General features: G+C 42.8%; 2 protein-coding genes across 2 annotated transcripts; one reads left to right on the forward strand and one right to left on the reverse strand.

The window, feature by feature from the left end:
* The first annotated feature begins 1,022 nt into the window (after positions 1–1,022).
* Positions 1,023–2,970, forward strand: bcl2l16 (BCL2 like 16). Its single transcript, XM_035762241.2, has 3 exons — positions 1,023–1,208; positions 1,514–2,149; positions 2,764–2,970. The coding sequence occupies exons 2-3, from the start codon at positions 1,670–1,672 to the stop codon at positions 2,893–2,895; spliced, it is 612 nt and encodes a 203-aa protein (XP_035618134.1). The 5' UTR covers positions 1,023–1,208; positions 1,514–1,669; the 3' UTR covers positions 2,896–2,970.
* Positions 2,971–4,052: 1,082 nt separating this feature from the next.
* On the reverse strand, positions 4,053–6,806 carry LOC118375650 (tubulin beta-1 chain). Its single transcript, XM_035762240.2, has 4 exons — positions 6,642–6,806; positions 5,619–5,727; positions 5,396–5,506; positions 4,053–5,269 (listed from the first exon to the last, which is right to left on the reverse strand). The coding sequence occupies exons 1-4, from the start codon at positions 6,696–6,698 to the stop codon at positions 4,209–4,211; spliced, it is 1,338 nt and encodes a 445-aa protein (XP_035618133.1). The 5' UTR covers positions 6,699–6,806; the 3' UTR covers positions 4,053–4,208.
* Positions 6,807–24,007: the final 17,201 nt, after the last annotated feature.

Here is a 24,007-nt window from a genome sequence, read left to right on the forward strand (position 1 = left end):
GTTTGCAATATGCGTAATCACAAGAATAAAAACAAATGTATTGAAACCCAAAATGCTTGACAATGTGTTGAAGATAAATGATTGTTTCCATGTTGCTGGTGCCATGGCCATACAATATACTGGTTGTATATACAAAGCTGCAGGGGAGGAAGTACAAAGGAAACCATTTCCTGGTCTCTGTTATTTCAATCAATTACAAACCTACAGTATTGCAAAACCATAATTTACAGTTCAATACTGACTGCAATTTACAAGCTCAAATCTGTTTAGTGACACACCACTGCATCCTAGTGGAAGTCCAAGTGCTTGCATGCGGCTTTTATTGCCTTGCACTCCACTGGTCAGCATTATTCCTGGTGGAGGAACAGATAGGTAGATTGGCAGACTCCCATTGGAGGAAAACAATGGTCAATAGAGGATAGCCTTCAGCACCTCTTAAAGCCTACGCCTCCTTACCACATTCCCCTGACTGGCACCACACAGATTACAGACAGGCTGAAAGAAGATCACTGGAAGAAACACAATCTATGCTAAATCTGTATGTGAAGGAGTAGGATTGTTGTTGTATGTTTATCGTGATGCTGTGTGAGTGTGCGTGTGTTTGTGGTCTCTGAATTAAAATACCACAATCAAACATCAATGACAAATGTTCCAGAGCTAAAACTGTATAATTGTACATCTATGTAAGGCTGCACAACATCACAGTATGAAATCTGGTTTTGATGAGGGCAGAATCCAAAAAGAAACACCTCTGAATGGTTTTCAAAGGTAATAGCTCAGTGAAATATTAAACCTATCAACTGATGACTTTATTTTGGCCTGCCTCCTCTTTGACTGTCTTCACCAGTATGATCTCACAGACTGTTCAAATGAACCTGTTTCTATACTGAGCCACACACACACTCTCTCTAAGATCTATATTTAACTTTGCTTGTGTTGGAATGGGGATGTGTGTCAGAGGGTTGATGATTGTGCATATGACGCAGGAGTTCAATGTCAGTTTCCAACAAGGTCTCTAAATTTAGCCCAGGCTAAAGGCAGCAACGAGCGGACCGGTTGGCGACCCACTCCTGCTGAACTATATACTGCTTTGGACCCTCTGTTGTTCCGCCACCTGCACCACTAATTCCTTTGTGTGTGTGTGTGTGTGTGTGTGTGTGTGTGTGTGTGTGTCTTGGTACCACTTGTGTTTTGGTGGAAGGGAAGGGGTGAGTTTTAAATACTTTCTCTGTTCATTGCTAGTGTTGTTTATTGGGAATGTGCACATTTGCTGTATTAGTTGATATTTCAGAATGTTATATTCAAATATTGTATGATATGTCTGTGTAATATGATATTAGTCTAATAAACATCATAATGGAGTTGGAGAAATGCACAGATTTGACTAACATTAACTGAAAATAATTCCATTTGTTTTGTTTATAAAAGGTATAATAAGTGCTAAATGTTTTTTTACCCACTGTGCTGTTCAACATGTACAGTGCAGAGGTTGATGATTTGTTTGTGGTTTCAGGTGATTGGATCTCTCACCCTCGATGAGGAATTGACATTGCTGAGAGGATGGCTGATGGCAACTTGGCACAGGGACTGTTTATCTGTGAACGGCCCACTGCTCTAATGCAAGTCACAGCGTTGTGATTTGCGACAGGGTGTCAGTCAGCCGGAAGCGATGGGTCAGTCAGAGGGGCTAGAGAGCAGGGGTGGCATAAACAGCCCTGACCCCCTGGTACGAGAGGCCTATCTGATGTTACATGACTATATAAACTATGTGATCGCAGGGCCCGACGGCCACATTGGCCCACCCCCTACTGCCACAGCAGCAGCCCTGCGCCATGCTGGGGATGAGCTGCTAGTTAGGTTCCCCATCTTCTTCAGGCGTTGGCCACGCGTCTTCCACGATGTGACCGAGGCCACAGCCTGTCCCATGCTAACCGCCATCCTGGATGAGCACTTTGCCACCACCACCCCCGGGGGGCGCCGACGGGACCTGGCCTGGAGTGCGGTGCTGTCTGTGTATGTGCTGGCTGGCCAGATGGCCCTGCATTGCCATGAGAGGGGCATGGGCGGAATCCTGCCCCAGCTTAAGGAGTGTGTGGGGGGTTACGTGGAGAGGGTCATCTGTCCAGAGATTCGGGACAAGGGTGGATGGGTAAGTTTACTAGTCAAGGTTCTTCACTGGCAAAGTAAGACTAAGGCCTAGATTCAATCAGATCAAGCGTTAACCAGTGATGGCAGACAGCCACATAATGGATGTTTTGGCAGCGTTGGAGCGGTCAAATCGGTGAGCATCTGATCTTACGATCATTGTCACGAAGCCACACCCGCACCACTCCCGTTAGAAGTTCAGAACAAAAAAGTGTAAGCTATATATAAATTATTACGCTCCAATTATAAAATCATAAAATCAAATAATGAGGGTTTTTATCAGTCTAATGGAGGTGTAGATTACAGCTCATATTCCAGGGTTCAAATTTGGTAACAAGGCTGGCTGCATGGGATTTCTTTTCATGCGACTCTGCAGCCAATGGCAATGTCCGCTTTAGGTATAATGCCAGGAGCCGCTTGTGAATTTGACAACTCTAATGCAGATCCACCTCCGACATCGCCAAAACAAGGACATCGCTTTAATAAGGATGTCGGCTAAAGCAGATGTGATTGAATAGAGCACTAGACTACAGTTTAAAATGTTAGGTTGTCCTGTTGTTGTGAATCTTAAATTCTGTTTCATTCCTGGGATCTAATCACATTTTCTGTTGATGGCAGACAGGCTTTGTGTCCCGCTTTGGGCAGAAGCAGGACTTGGAGGGCCAGGTGAAGAAGGTGTGTTGCTGGACTCTACTGCTATTGGCTACCAGTATCCTGTCCTATTTCCTGTGGAAACGAATAAAATCTTAAACAACACCCCCACCTGGTGACCACAATCAGATCGCTCCAAAAGTACCCTTATTGAATAAATATTTTCCCAAAGCATATATTTTCCAACTGTATTTCAATGTCCCACTATTGTCTATTTTAAACCATTGAGGTGTGCAATCATGCTGGTAAAAACATTACCTCAGTAATAATGTGCCAGGCAGTTACGGGACTTTGCATTAGACGTTGACGTAACAGTTTCAGGGCTCAACATTACAATAGGCTCCCAGTATTAACCAGCCAGCTAGTTTACAACTGAATCATAATTCAGTAGAGATAAGCTTTTCACTGTCAGGTGTCAGCCAAGGATATTTGCACAACTGAAACCGAAATGCCCTATCCAACATATATTTTTTGTTGTTGCTGAAAATGCTCCATCCAGGCAGCAAATTCTGATTATTTTTCCCTACATCAGATATCTTTCAGAGCTGGTCTGATTGGTCAAGAGGCCAATTAGTGAAAGAACACCAGATATGGGCTGCTTGTGTAAATGCAGACTTTAGCTTGTCAAGTTCAACCCATGTCATACATAAATGGTGAATGGACAGGCATGTTCTAATATTACTCAAGACACCTTTGACATTGTCAGCCAAATTAGCAATACACTTCATGATAGTCTACATGTATGTGCTCACTAACATCAAAATAAGGAACGAGAGGGTTTATGAAACACCACTTTAGTCTGTCAACATCACAGGGGATAAAGTCCTTGGATAACTGGCATGGTTATTAGTGCTACAGGGCATGTTATGTCAGACTAAATCATAGCTTGAAATGGCTAATTCTAAACAGATTTACCATGAGTTTAGCTCACTAATCAGATTTCAGAGGCATGGCAAAACATGCAAAAACCTGAGCTATGCCTCAGAGAACTAGCACGATTGTGCTGGGGAACACTGTAGCCCCTCATCTTACTATGTATAGACTACATACATCAATGACTTCATAAATGCACCAACACCTGCGCTACAATTATGAAACCGTGGTTACAATACATTTACGTGATTTGATTGTTTTCACCACTGAACTATTGCCTAGTTGAAGAACTGGTTGTTGTCACAATAATGTGCGATTGTGCGACATGTGATTACTGATCTGGCTATTATTGAAGCAACCATTAAATTGAGAAATACAGCACATTAAACAAAAGAAATTTTATTGACATGTTTCTGTACAGACAAGAAATGACAGGAATAGCAGAGGTGACAAAAAAAGGACAGGTAACAGAACACTGGAAAGGTCAAGACTGACATGTCAGTGAATTATACAGCTTGGATGTGCACAATTACAAACATTTAGGCCAGCTCCTCTTCTCCCTCCTCTTCAAACTCTCCCTCCTCCTCAGCGGTGGCATCTTGGTACTGCTGGTACTCAGACACCAGGTCGTTCATGTTGCTCTCAGCCTCAGTGAACTCCATCTCGTCCATACCTTCTCCGGTGTACCAATGGAGGAAAGCCTTACGCCTGAACATGGCAGTGAACTGCTCAGAGATACGCTTGAACAGCTCCTGGATGGCTGTGCTGTTGCCGATGAAGGTAGCAGCCATCTTGAGGCCACGGGGAGGAATGTCGCAGACTGCAGTCTTGACATTGTTGGGGATCCATTCAACGAAGTAGCTGCTGTTCTTGTTCTGCACGTTCAGCATCTGCTCATCCACTTCCTTCATGGACATGCGTCCACGGAAGATGGCAGCCACTGTAAGGTAGCGTCCGTGGCGGGGGTCGCAGGCGGCCATCATGTTCTTGGCATCGAACATCTGCTGGGTGAGCTCAGGCACAGTGAGGGACCGGTACTGCTGGCTTCCCCTGCTGGTGAGGGGGGCGAAGCCAGGCATGAAGAAGTGGAGACGGGGGAAGGGCACCATGTTGACAGCAAGCTTACGGAGGTCAGCGTTGAGCTGTCCTGGGAACCGCAGGCAGGTTGTGACACCGCTCATAGTTGCTGACACCAGGTGGTTGAGGTCGCCGTAGGAGGGAGTAGTGAGTTTGAGGGTACGGAAGCAGATGTCGTAGAGAGCCTCGTTGTCAATACAGAAGGTCTCGTCAGTGTTCTCCACTAGCTGGTGGACTGACAGGGTGGCATTGTAGGGCTCCACCACAGTGTCTGATACTTTGGGTGAGGGCACCACGCTGAAGGTGTTCATGATGCGATCGGGGTACTCTTCACGGATCTTGCTGATGAGCAGGGTGCCCATGCCAGAGCCAGTACCCCCACCCAGGGAGTGGGTGAGCTGGAAACCTTGCAGACAGTCACAGCTCTCGGCTTCCTTCCTCACAACATCCAGGACTGAGTCCACCAGCTCAGCTCCCTCTGTGTAGTGGCCCTTGGCCCAGTTGTTTCCAGCACCACTCTGGCCTGCAAAACAAGATATTGGATAAATTATTGTAGTCTAGTACTCTATTCAGTTTATGTACAGGCGACATTATGAATATGATAAAAAAATATTTTAAAAAACTGTACAAATATGAAGCAGAGACCTACCGAACACAAAGTTGTCAGGTCTGAAGATTTGGCCGAAGGGTCCAGATCTCACAGAGTCCATGGTCCCTGGCTCCAAGTCGACAAGCACGGCACGAGGCACGTATTTACCACCTAGACAACCAGGAGGAAAATAAAAGAGCAATGTCAGAACCATACATAATCAATTGGGAGGGATAAGGAATTTGACAAATGTGGTTCTACATTAAAACGAACAAGGCTTTACCTGAGGCTTCATTATAGTAGACGTTGATCCTGTCGAGCTGAAGGTCACTGTCCCCATGGTATGTACCAGTTGGGTCAATGCCATGCTCATCACTGATCACCTCCCAGAACTGCAAGAAGAGCATTCGGATTTAGTCTACAGCGCAAAATATAATTGATATCAGGTAGGCTAATATTCCATTCTAAGTGTGATCCGCTAATCAAATGCGTGGAAGGCCTAGTCAATTAGATCGTTTCAATATTCCATTTGATCAAGTCAAAGGATCAATTCGACTATATTGCATGGTTCGTTATAGGTACATAAAATGTATGGTTGGGTATCTAGAATGAAAATCTCCCTCCCGTAAAATTCCGCGCGCGCGGCATGACCTCCGATTGGCTGAAATCCATTAGCAATGGTTTTGAAAATGTCGAAACGTCACTTGATGAAACACCGCCCACATCTACCAAAAACCGGGCGCGGCGTGCTATCAATGATAGCAATGTGGGTCATAATATGGGATTGAACAAATGGCCCATTCCCCCCCCCAAGAAATATGTTTATTGCGACAATAACCGAAATGTAGTCGCTATTTAACAGATGACTTGGAATATGGCATCACTGAGGCCTACTTCCCCATTTGCGCATTGCAGTAGGGCGAGTAAATAGTGGTTATCCATACCCACATTTAAATTGATCAATTTGACATTTAATAAAACAATTTCTTAATACACATTTATGTATATTGTCTCACTCGCCAGTAGTCTATAGTTTAAGGATCATTCCAGTCCAAATAAAACCGGTCGAATAAAGATAGAGTAGCGCATAAAAATAATACCAACGCTTTTTCCCCCCCCTCTTCCCCCTCACCCATCAAAACAATAACGGTAATCAATATAGGTTTGGAATATTAATTGCTTGCATTTCCATTAACAATACAGTTCTTTGGGTGTGGTTAACTGGACACGCATACAAAGAAACTGCGATTTTACGCAGTTATTTATCGCACGATTTGCATCAAATTAAATAAAACAGATGACAAACCTTAGCGCCGATCTGGTTTCCACACTGTCCAGCCTGAAGATGCACGATTTCCCTCATTTTTACTTTGAAGGTAGACCAACTCTTATGCCAATAAAAAACCAGTGGCTTGGCGTCCTTTCTTAGAGTGCGCTAAAAGAATGGTCTCCCTGACTATATAAGAGAATTTTGTGCCCGCCCCTTAGATTCCATGTCACCAAATCTGACAAATCTATTGGCTAATATTTCTCAGGCTCAATTATTGACACACTTATAGACCAATCATATTCACAAAGAATGATTTTCATTGGCCTCTTCTGTCTATCAATCAAAATATACACAACGTGTGATCCTCACGGAATCTTGAAGATTTGTCCTTATGCCGGCTAAAATCACATCTCATTTTAAACTATACTTTCTTCACCATATTTTGATCCAATAAACCACACAGAGTACATGATTAAGAGAGGCACCGGTTGACTATTTAAAATATGTGAAACCTTTTCACATAAAATGGTAGAACTAAGAACAACCTCACAGATGTAATATAAATCCACGTGGCTCATTGTTACATTGAAACCCTTCCTGGCAGAATTATGTCAGTTTCTTGGGGTGAAACAGCTATTTCGTTTCTCGATTTACATTTTCTCACATGAGATGGATCCAACATCATGTCACATGTTTTCTGTCAAGAAAGGGATCTAATATGTCATCGAAGATATGTCAGTTGTTTTGTTATCATAACACAACATAGTCTACAGCCTTTGATACTGTCCCGGAAACCTTTGATTAGATTATATGTACCCAGAGTCATTTATATCCCTAATTCTTATCGTTGTTGTTACATATTTCTGAATATGGGCGCCTCCCTTTTTGCGCATTGTGAAACATGGCTGCCTCGGCTGTGTCAAGGCTTTACAGACAGACTGCTTGACTGCTCCTTTCCCCTTACAGGCCACAGTGAGAACTTCACAACGGGATTATTATACTTAAACTAAATCGAGACGAAATCCTGCATATACATAGACTATTGTTGTGAATGAATCCATGTCTGATTTATGTCAATGTATTACTATTTCCAACAGATGACTCTGACCTGGGGCCCCAATGTAACCATCTCCTTGGTATGTATTACTGATCACAACATAGTCCAGTCATGAAGTGACAGAGAGTCCAATAAAATGTTTCATCTTCCATGTTAAATTATATTAATCTTTGTACTGGCATAGTCTTAATTATATAATATGAAAAACCACATAAATAGTACAATGAAACAGCTGAAATCCAATTTGGCATGAGATGGGGAGGTTGGGCTATTGATCTCAACACCAGCGAGACAGACACTGTCTGGAAGGATGAACAAAACAGGGAGGGGTGTGGCAGCAGCAGAGAAAGACCTTGGGAGGGGAGCAGTGCATGCCTGTTTTAAAGAGTGCTGGAATTAGGGTAGGGGGGGGGGGTTATTGATAGTTAATATGTGTGTCAGGGGGAGAATGTATCTGAGACGCCAGCACTCTCCTCCTGCATGGGCAAAGTAGCTATGCGCTGAAGGACAGAGGAGAGACACCCAGCTGACTCTGTTTTTTTAGTTTATTTTTTATTTTACCTTTATTTTACTAGGCAAGTCAGTTAAGAACAAATTCGTATTTTCAATGACGGCCTAGGAACAGTGGGTTAACTGCCTTGTTCAGGGGCAGAACAACAGAGTTTTACCTTGTCAGCTCAGGGATTCGATCTTCCAAACTTCCGGTCACTAGTCCAACACTCTAACCACTAGGCTACCTGCCTCTGTCTAACACTTCCTCACACTTTCTTCATGGCCCCTGCATTCTTCCTCCACGGTAGTGTCTAGTCACAGACGACAGGGAAAGGGTGGGTGTGTTAATAGTAACAAAGGGGGAGGGAGTGGGGCTTTGTGAGGACAGGAAGAAGGTGAGCCTGAGGAGAGACAAAGGGAATCAATCACAAATACATTTCCTGAGTAACATCCTATACAGTGGAAGCAGCTCATTATGGTTTCATACAACACCTTTCCCATACCATCCTCTGTCTGGGCACACACATCCACATTCTATTTCTATCTCAGGCTTTTTAATATACAAAGGAGCAGAAAGACAAGGGCTGGGCCTATCCAACAATAGACAGCCTCAAGACAGGACTGGAGATGTGAGATTTCCTTTGGGTTCAAACCATTTTTATCCCTCTGCAGTAAATTAATTATTCATCTAACTTTGGAGGGGAATAGAGTCTGACTGTACACTAAGTTGTGTGATGTCATGTGATGTGAGGCTGAGCGTGTCTACTGCACATCGGCATAAAAGCATCTCTGAGTCAAATTGAGGGCGTTTGCTGTCCTCGGCTCTTTATGGACTCATTTATGGACATAATGTCACCTCATTATATGCTTAAAGTAACTTGCAGCTTGGCTGTCCCACTAGACTAGAGCTCTCCAGAAGGTTGATGGTTAAATGACTCGGCATCTTCCCTACATCTTCAGTAGACTACTGCATCCTCTGTGTACTGCCAGATAGTGTAGCGGACAGTGGTACACTACACCAATAGAAAAATGATTACAACTGTAGATATAACAGAATCAGTATTATACTGTATCTCTATGACTTGACTACACTGTTCTCAGGGTAGAGTGTGAGGAAGAGGTAGACAGAGCTCCACATTCATGTTACATAACAAAGAGACCATGACCGTGCAAAAAAGACACCCTGGCAGAATGCAAATGCTAGCTAGTGTCAGCTACAATAGTTACTGTGTTGCAGTGGGCATGTCGTGATGCTATTCAATACTGTGTTTTCTAGCAGCGAGGAACAAGTACACACAAGTCCATTTCTAAATGTATGCTGATTTGCAACAAATTGACAGTAGAATTCTAAAGCACTGTAAAGTACTTGCCACTCCCAGTCCTCCTTAGCTATTCAGCATATTGGTACAGACAGATGCCTACTCTCTACAAGAGGGTTCTACCAACAATTATATGGGCAACATTTGGGTAACATTTAGAATTTCCAGTCAATATCTGATGTCTTTGTAAAGTTTGGTCATTGGAGACAGCAGAAATCAGAGGTGGTCTTTCCTGGCCTGGCCTATGCAGTAGAATTGTGGGTGAGCGGGTGGAATGGGCATGTGGTTAATAATGCAGGCCAGGTGTTGGACAGGAACAGCTGTGTCTCACACTGATTGTGTACTGTACAGTATGTCTTCTGATGGAGCCCAGTGATTCAGACATATCAGGTTACTCTCCTCAGTATTTACATTTACTCTGGAATGCTGTTACAATAAATGGCTGTGTCTGATCCCGATCTCTCATAGCGTAGTAAGCTGTGTATCACCATATCTGTCCCTAATGAAGAGTAACAATCTGTGAGTGAATGGGTGGGATTCACTATTGTAAGAGCGAGAGGGGGAGGGGCAGTCCTTCAGTGGTGGGGGAGTAGGCTAGGCTGCATTGTGAATAATGGAACAGTGCCCAGATGCAGAGAGGGAATACATCATTCTTCCATTGATTTTCCTGAGATTGGTCATGCATGCTATCCTTCTGTGCTTTTCTCTCTTCTCTCTCTGTCTCCATGGCTGGTCCACTGGGAGAACAGTCAGTCAGGAAGCACAGCTGATGCTAATGCTGCCAGACACTCAGCTCCAGACTATGCAGCACATCCACTGAGCTTACTGATGATGATGATGCATACACAGAGAACATCAGCTGTGGCCCGGAGAAGTCCAGATCTCCGCTGTAACACTTATCAAAACAGGCTATCACATCGCTGGCAATATACTATGCTGGTTATGTAGTGGGCTATCACGGCCACTGGCTGAATGACTGAGTGGGATAATGATGGTGGCTGAGATGGAAGGTAATTTGTGTTGTAATGGTAGAACAAAATGGGGGATGGGTTTGTATTGATTAAGGATGAGTCACTGGATCAATTTGGATTTATAGCCTTCTGGAGGGGGAAGATGTAATACTACTGTATCACTAATTTAGGGATTTGAGATTAAAAGTAGATGCATTCTTTCCCAAAAACAATGTAAATACATTTAAGATATCTTGTAATAAATACTGGCCCACTAGACAGCACTTAGCAACAGCCTCATATCTAGTTTTATGGTTGGATGTGACAGAGCATATTTTGAGATGTTTCAAATCATTTTGATCAATCCTGGGAGTGTTCATTCATTAATACATTACAGTTGCACTCTTTCAAGTGAGTCTTTAATCAAATGAATGTGGTTTACCAATCAAATGTATTTTTCTGTGGTGTTCTTTCCTTTTTTCTAAGAACGGGGATTCTCTCTAAGTGGTTTAAATGAGCTCTATAGTAGTGACATTGATTTGAATCAATCAATAAATTATTGCCTACCTTTCCTAGTGTTTTATGTAAGCATATTGGACACTACTACAGTCACCCATAATGAAACAGTGAGTAATGGGATATGGGTAAACCAGTCTTAAAACTGTTACCAAAAGATTACAATCTCTGGGACAGCATCCAAACAGATGCTCATTTGGTATGATCTTTTTCAGAGGCCTGCTACTGGAGGCAGCTGCTAAGCAGTCCATTGTGTGTTCTGACTCCATACCACTCCCTTATTACAGGCCAACTCCCAACACTTCCGGCGAACAATAACGTTCCAATCATCTACTGCCATCTTCTGGCTGTATTGAAAACCAGTGTCATGTTATATTGATTATTGGAAAAATACGTCCCAGGAATCTGGCGATCTTGTATTAATTCACAATTTCCAATAGATGGTTCGTCAAAACAAACCTTGAAGGTCTATTAAAAACTATGAGAAATTGAAGAACATGAAATGAACCATGAGTATGATCATGCTGAATCATTTCAATGTGTTAGATGTAGGGTTTTACTTCCTGTTTTCTCTGACTAGCAGTGTCCCTGTTTCCTAGTGACTATCATCTTGTTGCCTAGTGACTATAATGTTGTTGCCTAGTGACTATCATCTTGGTTTTGAATGAAGTGAACTCCAACTGTCTCAAGAGGGAATATTGTATGTTTATCTTGAAACAAAATTATATTTCAACGCAGATGTTTTATAAAGCAAAAGCAAACCTTTATTTTTCTATTTAGAATATACAAAACAGTACCTAGTTGTCAAAAAGGTAAAACACAAGTACAATATAATTTGTTTTTACAGTGAAGGTGATTGGGAATGATTTGTGTTGTTTGGTAGGCCTGTTGTGTAGTGGAGTAGCTGCAGACCAACATGACCAACGATGAGGGTTCGACATGCAGAAAGTAGAAGACTGATCATTATGACTCCTATAGCAGAGTTCGTCTTGTCTTGGTGCAAGGTGGTTGGGTAGAGGTGCCTGAGCCAGAGTTGTTCTTCTTGCAACCACCACCACCTAACAATGCACAGCCTTTTATTACACTGGAAATATACAACAGAGAATGGTGGTAGAATGAGCCTGCTGACATGGGAATAAGGATTTAGTCCATTTAGCCTACGTGCAAGAGCAGCATGCATACCGACGCTTTTCCCCATGACTCTTTACCGTAACAGCATGAATGGCATGGTGATATTCAATTCAGGAGAAGATCATTGATTTTGAATTGAAAAAAAATCTGATCAGTTACCTGCAGGGAGGATGTTATCCTTAGGGTATCCCTTCATGTTCATGTTTCTTTCTGGGTTGTACTGGCCCAGCAGGAAAATTATCTCCATTAACCCATAAGAGTCTAAGCCATGTCTTAGCCAGGGGTGGGGGGGTTCTACTAAGCTATATGGAATTGTTTTAAGAAGGTGATACCAAGGATAATTTAGTTATGATTTTGATTTTAAGACCCCTTGTAGTATAAAAAATATATCTATGAAAGAAATGAGATATTTTTGGCTTTAGCACTATTAACCCATTCAAACGCATTTAATAACATTCACTACATGGAACAACAGATAGTCCCCCCCAAAAATCTAAATAAAGTTCATCCTGAAGTGTCATTTGTTTTTATTTCTATTTTCTACATGTATTTAACCCCTTATTTTCAACTAGTACCTGGGAGACTTGTGAGGCCTGTGGGGCCCTCATGAAAAAGTACTACTGAATTACTACTCATCACTAATACACAAGATCTACACAAACGTACTGGTTTTACTACTTGATTGCTATTGAGATGTGTAGTAAACCAGTTGTCACGACTTTCGCCGAAGTCGGTCCCTCTCCTTGTTCGGGTGGCGGTCGACGTCACCGGCCTTCTAGCCATCACCGATCCACTTTTCATTTCCCATTTGTTTTGTCTTTGTTTTCTACACACCTGGTTTCAATTCCCCCCCATTACATGTTCATTATTTAACCCTCTGGTTTCCCCCATGTTTGTGTGTGTGTTTGTTTTATTGTTAGGCTGTATCTGACGGCTGGTATTATTGTTGCCGGGTTTTGTTGTTACGCCCGTTTATTCGTGGTACCGGTATTTTTACAGCACCATAGTATTATGTTTGTACTGGTGTTTTTCTTTATTAAATCCCTTGTCCAGCTCTCCTGCGCCTGACCACCAGTTACCCACAGCCATGACACCAGTAGTGATTTATGTAGTAATTTAAGAAGTAATGAGTGATAAATTAGGATGTTTCACTACTGGTGAACACTACACATTTCCTACTCAAATCACTACATAATTCTTTCTTAATGATTGATTAACTACTGAGCGTTTGGGTATCTACTACTTAAAACCTACACATTCCGACATGTTCACTATTGAATTGTTACATATTACTGCTGTATGTAAATGTTATATTTCAGTTTATAATTTTTTATAAATTTGCAAAAATGTCTAAACCTGTTTTTGCTTTGTCATTACGGGGTATTGTGTATAAATGGATGAGAAAAAATGTTTTAATTCATTTTAGAATAAGGCTGTAACGTAACAAAATGTGGAAACAGTCAAGGGTCTTAATACTTTCCGTATGCACTGTACGATTTAAAACCTCCACATTCCTACATAATTCCATAATTCCATAATGTTCATAAAACAAGATATACGTTTATAAAAAACTTAATTGTATTTTTTAAAATAAAATGTATTACATTAATTAAATGAATTACAACACTTTTAGTCCATTTGAGGTCTTCATTCAGCTTTGACATCGCTGTCTTGAGATCCTCTTTTTTGTTGCAGCCACATTTCTCCACAAGAGAAAATCAATTATAAGCTATTACCAATCACCTGCTGACTGTGTTCACATAAGACAACACAGAAAAATATTTGATAAACAATGTTAATCGTACCAACAATGGCCTCCAGTTTTAGGTCATGGTCCTCCTTGACAACAGGTCAAAAGGGGTAAGAAGAATCTGTAAGTATACTAATGTGAAAATACTGTACATGTGCATACTGATGGTGCACGGGTCAGGTATTTGTTCACCCACACCCGCCGCAATTGCTAATAACCCATCAGCAACCACCTGACTATATGTGATAAAGTGAAAATCTGAGACCCGCACCTGACCCTAACCCGCTAGTATAGAAAATGTGCTATAGGCTACAGTCAAAGACTGCAGAACAAGGGGTTGCAGGACTTAGATATGTTTCTGCTTACAATTTCTGACATGCTGGTAGGCTATTTGTTAGTCAACTTATCTATAATTATATACATGTAGGCTATTTGTTAGTCAACTTATCTATAATTATATACATGTAGGCTATTTGTTAGTCAACTTATCTATAATTATATACATGTAGGCTATTTGTTAGTCAACTTATCTATAATTATATACATGTAGGCTATTTGTTAGTCAACTTATCTATAATTATATACAAGTAGGCTATTTGTTAGTCAACTTATCTATAATTAGATACATGTAGCTTCTCTTATGCATATCATTTCAAGTTTGCATCTCACTATTACACTTTATACATCACAGAAGACTGAAATATAACTAAACCAATTGACAGAAACACGTTTTTTTCAGCTGTCAAAAAAAATAAGGTTTATTAATTAGGAAATTATGGAAAATATTAGTAACATTCCACCCATGAGGCCACTAGAGGGCAATTTGGTCATTTGACTCCAGGATAGGGCTACACGCTTCATGCCATCTCTAGTGTAAAAGTCCCATCAGGCGTGAGCTGCTTGTCGAAATCTTACACTGTAGCAGCGCAAGTCTCTTGTGGAGCTGGCGTGCTCACGCCCAGATTTAGTTGAAATTAATAGGAGTGTCTCACACTCTGCAAAAGTTAGGCCTATGCATTCCATCTGATGGAGCAGGCCAGTAAAACAGATTTTTCTGCTACCTCATTGTTGTTGTTTTTTAGAAACTGACAAGTTATACCATTTCTGTGTGTAAACAGCCATTTTCCCATTTCTGGGCAAGTGAACATAATCTTCGGGCAATCAAAACATACTGCTGATTTTGCAGATGGGAAAGTACCTTTCCGACCTTAAAATCAGTCTCTGTGGGGCATGACAGTGTAAAACGTTTTTTTCTTCTAATCAGGTCACAGTTTTAAACTGGAAAAACTCCTGGCCCTGTAGGAAGGATGAAAACTCTATCAAACTGCAGCAACCCTGTTCATACTAATTATATTTTAAATCTTACTGGGGGTTTCAGTTACACAGACACAACTGGAATTAGACAATATAACTAACAGGGATGAGCTTGTTTGATGCAGGGTTGCATCATGTAGGCCCATATATACAGTACATCTGTAATTAAAAAGGTACAGGTGAATTAACACAGTCTAACCTGTCATCACTATTTGTTGATTTATAAATGTTTTTATTATGGGAGGTTTCGTAAATTCACTCTGACTATCTACGTTGATTTCAGAGCACTCTCGTCTGAGTGTGCCAGAGTGCAGAATAACGGATGAATTTACCAACGCTCAACACCAGTTGAATATTTTAACATGTAACCTTTATTTAACTAGGCAAGTCACTTAAGAACAAATCCTTATTCATAATGACGGCCTACTGGGGAACAGTGGGTTAACTGCCTTGTTCAGGGGAAGAATGACAGATTTTTACCTTGTCAGCTCAGGGTTTCAATCCAGCAACCTTTCGGTTACTGGCCCAACGCTCTAACCACTAGTCTACCTGCCACCCAACAATTAGTTAGCAAGTCTGAAATGTCATAGTTTCCTAGTTTCGACTAGCACGTGAACAAAGGATTCCCCACTTAATTCAATGAGGATTACAGTTGCTTTTGCAATTCATTCTTCATCTATAACCTAGCGATTACATTACCAAACGTGTGCACTTGAATAGTGATGGGAAACCAAGGCTTTCTGAATGCTTCGGCACTTTCACCGAAGGTACTACATTCATCTGTACAAACAATAGTACGCAAGTATAAACACCATGGGACCACGCAGCTGTCATACTGCTCAGGAAGGAGATGCGTTCTGCCTCCTAAAGATGAACGCACTTTGGTGCGAAAAGTGCAAATCAATCCCCAAACAACAGCAAAGGACCTTGTGAAGATGCTGGAGGAAACGGGTACAACATTATCTATATCCACAGTAAAACAAGTTCTATATCGACATAACCTGAAAGGCCGCTCAACAAGGAAGAAGCCACTGCTCCAAAACCGCCATAAAAAAAGCCAGACTACGATTTGCAACTGCACATGGGGACAAAGAGCGTACTTTTTGGAGAAATGTCCTCTGGTCTGATGAAACAAAAATAGAACTGTTTGGCCATAATGACCATCGTTATGTTTGGAGGAAAAGGGGGAGTGAAGCGCGGGGGTGGCAGCATCACATACCTGACTCAGTTACACCAGCTCTGTCAGGAGGAATGAGCCAAAATTCACCCAACTTATTGTGGGAAGCTTGTGGAAGGCTACCTGAAACATTTGACCCAAGTTAAAAAATGTAAAAGGCAATACTACCAAATACTAATTGAGTGTATGTAAACTTCAGACCCACTGGGAATGTGATGAAAGAAATAAAAGCCGAAAGAAATCATTCTCTCTACTATTATTCTGACATTTTACATTCTTAAAATAAAGTGGGGATCCTAACTGACCTAAGATGGGGAATTTTTATTAGGGTTAAATGTCAGGAATTGTGAAACACTACATTCTTATCACACACATAATATGAAATGACCTAACATACAGTCAGAGATGTCATCTCTATCCTACTGTGAACATTAAGAATATAATCTTTACCTAACAGCTCGCCACACCTGGTACATGTCAGAGCGAGAATAAAGATCAATGGACAGCCAATCAGCAAACAGCTCTTCACCAAATACTTCTGGGAGGTGTATGCCGTTAGAGGCTACAAAGTTATAGTATGTCTTCATGCAGAGTTGAAGAATGAATTTTGATGTAGCCCATCACTCTCAAAATAACTCTCTGACCCTTTCTTGTTATGACTGTGTCACTGCTGTCACGGCGTCATAAGAAGTGGACCAAAGCGCAGCGTTGTGAGCCTACATTTCTGTTTATTAGGTAAATGTCGCCAACAAAACAAAGAAACGACTGTGACGCTTACAGGGCTATAGTGCCACTAACAAAAGTCAACTTCACACACTGACAAAAGGGGAAAAGGCTGCCTAAGTATGATTCCCAATCAGAGACAACGAATGATAGCTGTCCCTGATTGAGAACCATACCCGGCCAAAACAAAGAAATACAAAAACATAGAAAATAGAACATAGAATGCCCACCCAAATCACACCCTGACCAAACCAAAATAGAGACACCAAAAGCTCTCTAAGGTCAGGGCGTGACAACTGCACTGATCCTCAATACTCCCATGGAGTTAGTATGCCGGCCTACCTCCGCTTCCTCACGATCCTGGCATTCCATGTCTTTACCCAGGGGCCTCCCGGGTGGCGCAGTGGTCTAGGGCACTGCATCGAAGCGCTAGCTGTGCCACCAGAGACTCTGGGTTTGCTCCCAGGCTCTGTTGCAGCCGGCCGCGACCGGGAGGTCCGTGGGGCGCCGCACAATTGGCCTAGTGTCGTCCAGGTTTGGGAGGGTTTGGCCGGTAGGGAAATCCTTGTCTCATCACGCACTAGCGACTCCTGTGGCGGGCCGGGCGCAGTGCATGCTAACCCAGGTCGCGAGGTGCACGGTGTTTCCTCCGACACATTGGTGTGGCTGGCTTCCGGGTTGGATGCGCGCTGTGTTAAGAAGCAGTGCGGCTTGGTTGGGTTGTGTTTCGGAGGATGCATGGCTTTCGACCTTCGTCTCTCCCCAGCCCGTACGGGAGTTGTAGCGATGAGACAAGATAGTAATTACTAACAATTGGATACCACGAAATTGGGGAGAAAAGGGGGTAAAAAAAATATAAATAAAATAAATCAATCATAAATTCACATACCCTGTCCCATGTACAGTTTGTTTACAAATGTACTAACGACCAAATCAATTGATAACAGTTGTAAACCATTCTGAGCAGTATCTTTCTATATAACAGATGGATTTATATAGCCTTGGTTTCATGCATGATAACATTAGAAGCCTCCTCCCCAAGTTTGTTTTATTCACTGCTTTAGCACACTCTGCCAACCCGGATGTTCTAGCCGTGTCTGAATCCTGGCTTAGGAAGACCACCAAAAATTCTGAAATCTTCATCCCTAACTACATTTTCAGACAAGATAGAACGGCCAAAGGGGGCAGTGTTGCAATCTACTGCAAAGATTGCCTGCAGAGTTCTGTCCTACTGTCCAGGTCTGTACCCAAACAATTTGAACATCTACTTTTAAAAATCCACCTCTCTAAAAACACTCTCACCGTTGCCGCCTGCTATAGACCACCCTCTGCCCCCAGCTGTGCTCTGGACACCATATGTGAACTGAATGCCCCCCATCTATCTTCAGAGCTCGTGCTGCTAGGCAACCTAAACTGGAACATGCTTAACACCCCAGCCATCCTACAATCTAAGCTTGATGCCCTCAATCTCACACAAATTATCGATGAACCTACCAGGTACCACCCCAAAGCCGTAAACACAGGCACCCTCATAGATGTCATCCTAACCAACTTGCCCTCTAAATACACCTCTGCTGTTTTCAACCAAGATCTCAGCGATCACTGCCTCATTGCCTGCATCCGTAATGGGTCAGCGGTCAAGCGACCTCCACTCATCACTGTCAAACGCTCCCTGAAACACTTCAGCGAGCAGGCCTTTCTAATTGACCTGGCCGGGGTATCCTGGAAGGATATTGATCTCATCCCGTCATTAGAGGATGCCTGGTTATTTAAAAAAATGCCTTCCTCACCATCTTAAATAAGCATGCCACATTCAAGAAATGTAGAACCAGGAACAGATATAGCCCTTGGTTCTATCCAGACCTGACTGCCCTTAACCAACACAAAAACATCCTATGGCGTTCTGCATTAGCATCGAACAGCCCCTGTGATAAGCAACTTTTCAGGGAAGCTAGAAACCAATATACACAGGCAGTTAGAAAAGCCAAGGGTAGCTTTTTCAAGCAGAAATGTGCTTCCTGCAACACAAACCCCAAAAAGTTTGGGGACACTGTAAAGTAAGAACACCTCCTCCCAGCTGCCCACTGCACTGAGGATAGGAAACACTGTCACCACCCATAAATCCACTATAATTGAGAATTTCAATAAGCATTTTTCTACAGCTGGCCATGCTTTCCACCTGGCTACCCCTACCCCGGTCAAAAGCACTGCACCCCCCACAGCAACTCGCCCAAGCCTTCCGCATTTCTCCTTCTTCCAAATCCAGTCAGCTTATGTTCTGAAAGAGCTGAAAAATCTGGACCCCTACAAATCAGCCGGGCTAGACAATCTGGACCATTACTTTCTAAAATTATCTGCCGAAATTGTTGCAACCACTATTACTAGCCTGTTCAACCTCTCTTTCGTGTCGTCTTAGATTCCCAAAGATTGGAAAGCAGCTGCAGTCATCCCCCTCTTCAAAGGTGGGAACACTCTTGACCCAAACTGCTACAGACCTATATCTATCGTACCCTGCCTTTCTAAGGTCTTCGAAAGCCAAGTCAACAAACAGATCACCGACCATGTCGAATCCCATCATACCTTCTCCGCTATGCAATCTGGTTTCAGAGCTGGTCATGGGTGCACCTCAGCCATGCTCAAGGTCCTAAACGATATCTTAACAGCCATCGTAAGAAACAATACTGTGCAGCCGTATTCATTGACCTGGCCAAGGCTTTTGACTCTGTCAATCACCACATCCTTATCAGCAGACTCGATAGCCTTGGTTTCTCAAATGATTGCTTCTCCTGGTTCACCAACTACTTCTCTAATAGAGTTCAGTGTGTCAAATCGGAGGGCCTGTTGTCCGGGCCTCTGGCAGTCTCTTTGGGGGTGCCACAGGGTTCAATTCTTGTACCGACTCTCTTCTCTGTATACATCAATGATGTCGCTCTTGCTGCTGGTGAGTCTCTGATCCACCTCTACGCAGACAACACCATTCTGTATAGATCTGGCCCTTCTTTGGACACTGTGTTAACGACCCTCCAGACAAGCTTCAATGCCATACAACTCTTCTTCCGTGGCCTCCAATTGCTCTTAAATAGTAAAACTAAATGCATGCTCTTCAACCGATCGTTGCCTGCACATACCCGCCTGTCCAACATCAATACTCTGGACGGTTCTGACTTAGAATATGTGGACAACAACAAATACCTAGGTGTCTGGTTAGACTGTAAACTCTCCTTCCAGACTCACGTCAAACATCTCCAATCCAAAGTTAAATCTAGAATTGGCTTCCTATTTCGGAACAAAGCATCCTTCACTCATGCTGCCAAACATACCCTCGTAAAACTGACCATCCTACCGATCCTCGACTTCGGTGATGTCATTTACAAAATTGCCTCCAATACCCTACTCAATAAATTGGATGCAGTCTATCACAGTGCCATCCGTTTCGTCACCAAAGCCCCATATATTACCCACCATTGCGACCTGTACGCTCTCGTTGGCTGGCCCTCACTTCACACTCGTCGCCAAACCCACTGGCTCCAGGTCATCTACAAGACCCTGCTAGGTAAAGTCCCCCCTTATCTCAGCTCGCTGGTCACCATAGCAGCACCCACCTGTAGCACGCGCTCCAGCAGATATATATCTTTGGTCACCCCCAAAGCCAATTCCTACTTTGGTCACCTCTCCTTCCAGTTCTCTGCTGCCAATGACTGGAACGAACTACAAAAACCTCTGAAACTGGAAACACTTATCTCCGTCCACTAGGTTTAAGCACCAGCTGTCAGAGCAGCTACCAGATTACTGCACCTGTACATAGCCCATCTATAATTTAGCCCAAACAACTACCTCTCCCCCTACTGTATTTATTTATTTTGCTCCTTTGCACCCCATTATTTCTATCTCTACTTTGCACATTCTTCCACTGCAAATCTACCATTCCAGTGTTTTACTTGCTATATTGTATTTACTTTGACACCATGGCCTTTTTTTGCCTTTACCTCCCTTATCTCACCTCATTTGCTCACATTGTATATAGACTTATTTTTTCTACTGTGTTATTGACTGTATGTTTGTTTTGCTCCATGTTTAACTCTGTGTTGTTGTATGTGTCGAACTGCTTTGCTTTATCTTGGCCAGGTCGCAACTGTAAATGAGAACTTGTTCTCAACTTGCCTACCTGGTTAAATAAAGGTGAAATAAATCAAATAAAAAATCTGCAGAGGTTGTGATTTGAAGGGCCTATGACTGTACCAGCATCATCAGGTAATTTTGCTGCATATCAGAAAGGCTATATTATCAAAGTCAAACCAAAGATTGATCAGTTACAGTTTCTTTCTGACATTTGGTGAACAGGAAGCCATGGGTTTGTGGGATCTCCTCCTTAGGAATTGATCAAGTAAGTCGCTCTGGATAAGAGCGTCTGCTAAATGACTTAAATGTAAATGTAAATGTACTAGGAGACACCATAGAGGAGAAAGCATGTATATTTCAGGTGAGAGTAATACATGTTGTGTTGTGTGAGGTCAACCTATGAACTGTATACCTGTGGCATTATTCTTACTATTTAAAAAAAAAAAATGATTGAACCTTTATTTAACTAGGCAAGTCAGTTAAGAACAAATTCTTATTTACAATGACAGCCTATCCCGGCCAAACCCAGACGACGCTGGGCCAATTGTGCGCCGCCCTATGGGACTCCCAATCACAGCCGGATGTGATACAGCCTGAATTCGAACCAGGTACTGTAGGGACGCCTCTTGCAATTTGATGCAAGATGCAAGTGCCACTCAGTCTGTCTGCAGGGGTGAATGTAGTTGAATAAAGTCCCATCTCTCCTCAGCCAGGGGTGAATGTAGTTGAATAAAGTCCCATCTCTCCTCAGCCAGGGGTGAATGTAGTTGAATAAAGTCCCATCTTTCCTCAGCCAGGGGTGCTTGAAGTTGAATAAAGTCCCATCTCTCCTCAACCAGGAGTGAATGTAGTTTAATAAAGTTCTATCTTTCCTCAGCCAGAGGTGCTTGAAGTTGAATAAAGTTCCATCTCTCCTCAGCCAGGGGTGCATGTAGTTGAATAAAGTCCCATCTCTCCTCAACCAGGGGTGAATGTAGTTGAATAAAGTCCCATCTCTCCTCAGCCAGGGGTGAATGTAGTTGAATAAAGTTCCATCTCTCCTCAGCCAGGGGTGAATGTAGTTGAATAAAGTTCCATCTCTCCTCAACCAGGGGTGAATGTAGTTGAATAAAGTCCCATCTCTCCTCAGCCAGGAGTGAATGTAGTTGAATTAAGTCCCATCTCTCCTCAGCCAGGGATGAATGTAGTTGAATAAAGTCCCATCTCTCCTCAACCAGGAGTGAATGTAGTTTAATAAAGTTCTATCTTTCCTCAACCAGGGGTGCATGTAGTTGAATAAAGTCCCATCTCTCCTCAACCAGGGGTGCCAGCATTCACTGAGAGGCATCCTACTAGGCCCATGACTGTTCTACCGGACAGAGCAAAGAGACTGGGGTGAGTCACTGGGGCCTTTTCTCATGGCTTTGGCATAAAACCAGTAGATTTGCATTGATTTTGCTATGCATTTGTTTGAGTGCGCCCATATTTCACATGCTGAGTTGGCCCCCTCTCCCCTGCCTTGTGTAGTGTCCCCTGTGGGTATGTCCAGATCTGGAGCAGTATGAAGTTGGGGCTGACCCTCTGTGTCTGGGCCTGGCTGGACAACAGCAGCGCTGCAATGCATCACTTGCCCTGCAGCACAGCAAGACCTGGCTACACTGCTACCAACAGTCTGGTGTGTGTGGATGTGTGTGCGTGTGTGTTAGATTATAACTCGCAAAGTATGACAATGTTATTCTAGCTAGTGTGGGAACGTATTTCTCAAAATAACAGTACACATTCCAATTGTGATGAGGTTCAGTGACTGTGTGCCTCTGCTTACTTGCAGATGACCAGCTCACTACCCCAGTAGTGGAGAACAGGCTGGTCTCCCAGGCAGCAGCCTTTCAGCCCAGTACCATCATGGTCAAAGGTCAATAGCATATTTTCACCCATGGAACGTCCAGATAAATAAATGCCTGAATGTACAAAATAAATAATAATCTATCTCACCCTTCCCACACTTCTCCACTAATTTCCCTCCGTCTCCTCTATCGCCGGGGGAAGAGACCCTATCCCTGTAAACTGGAGGTTACGGTTACTATCCGACCCCGCTAAGGGTGGTCCTTTCTCAGGGTGGTCCTTTCTACAGTGGCCTATATTGGTCAAACGATTGTCAAAAATGGTAAGCTCTTATAACTGTAGGAAATAGTCGCATTGCACCAAACATTAGCACGCACCTGAGATTGACGCTCACATTGATCTGATACAAAATGATAATCCATACGTTTTACGGTAAGATTTGAGTGTGTATTTCTTTGATAGACAGCCTACTCACTATGTGGCTGTGTATGACAGATACCCTGTGGTCAGAGTACTGCTGTTCAACACCACAGGAGAGAGGGACTGCTGACATGCTAAAACTCCTAGTGGTGAGTACTACAGGTCTGGGATTAGATACACAGATGCTGCTCTGTCCTGCACTACTCTGCAGCTCTGGCCATGATCTGACTATTGTTCAGCACCCAAAGAAGCACAACACAGATCAAACACTGAAATATCAAATCTTCTCCCCTTGATGTCCTTGCAGCTATGCCAGTTTGATTCGACTGTGTTTTGTCCCAACATCACTGAAACATCACTGAAACTATTACAGAAAACAGGTGAGTTATCTTCTCTCTCTGGGCTTCTCTGTCTGGGGTTTTAACCGACAAGTCGTGCAAATAAACGTTTATTTACTGGAGCATAACTGCCACAATAAATATATGATTACACAAGTTGGAATATCTGTTTTCTTGGCTGTGTAAAATAACATGCTACCACATTCATTGTCCAGCTGTGAAAAATGTCCTAGATGTGTGTGTGTGTACTCCTTTACACTCTTTGTGTGCTCTGC

This window comes from Oncorhynchus keta, chromosome 14, assembly GCF_023373465.1.
Source record: "Oncorhynchus keta strain PuntledgeMale-10-30-2019 chromosome 14, Oket_V2, whole genome shotgun sequence".
NCBI classification, from domain to species: Eukaryota; Metazoa; Chordata; class Actinopteri; order Salmoniformes; family Salmonidae; genus Oncorhynchus; species Oncorhynchus keta.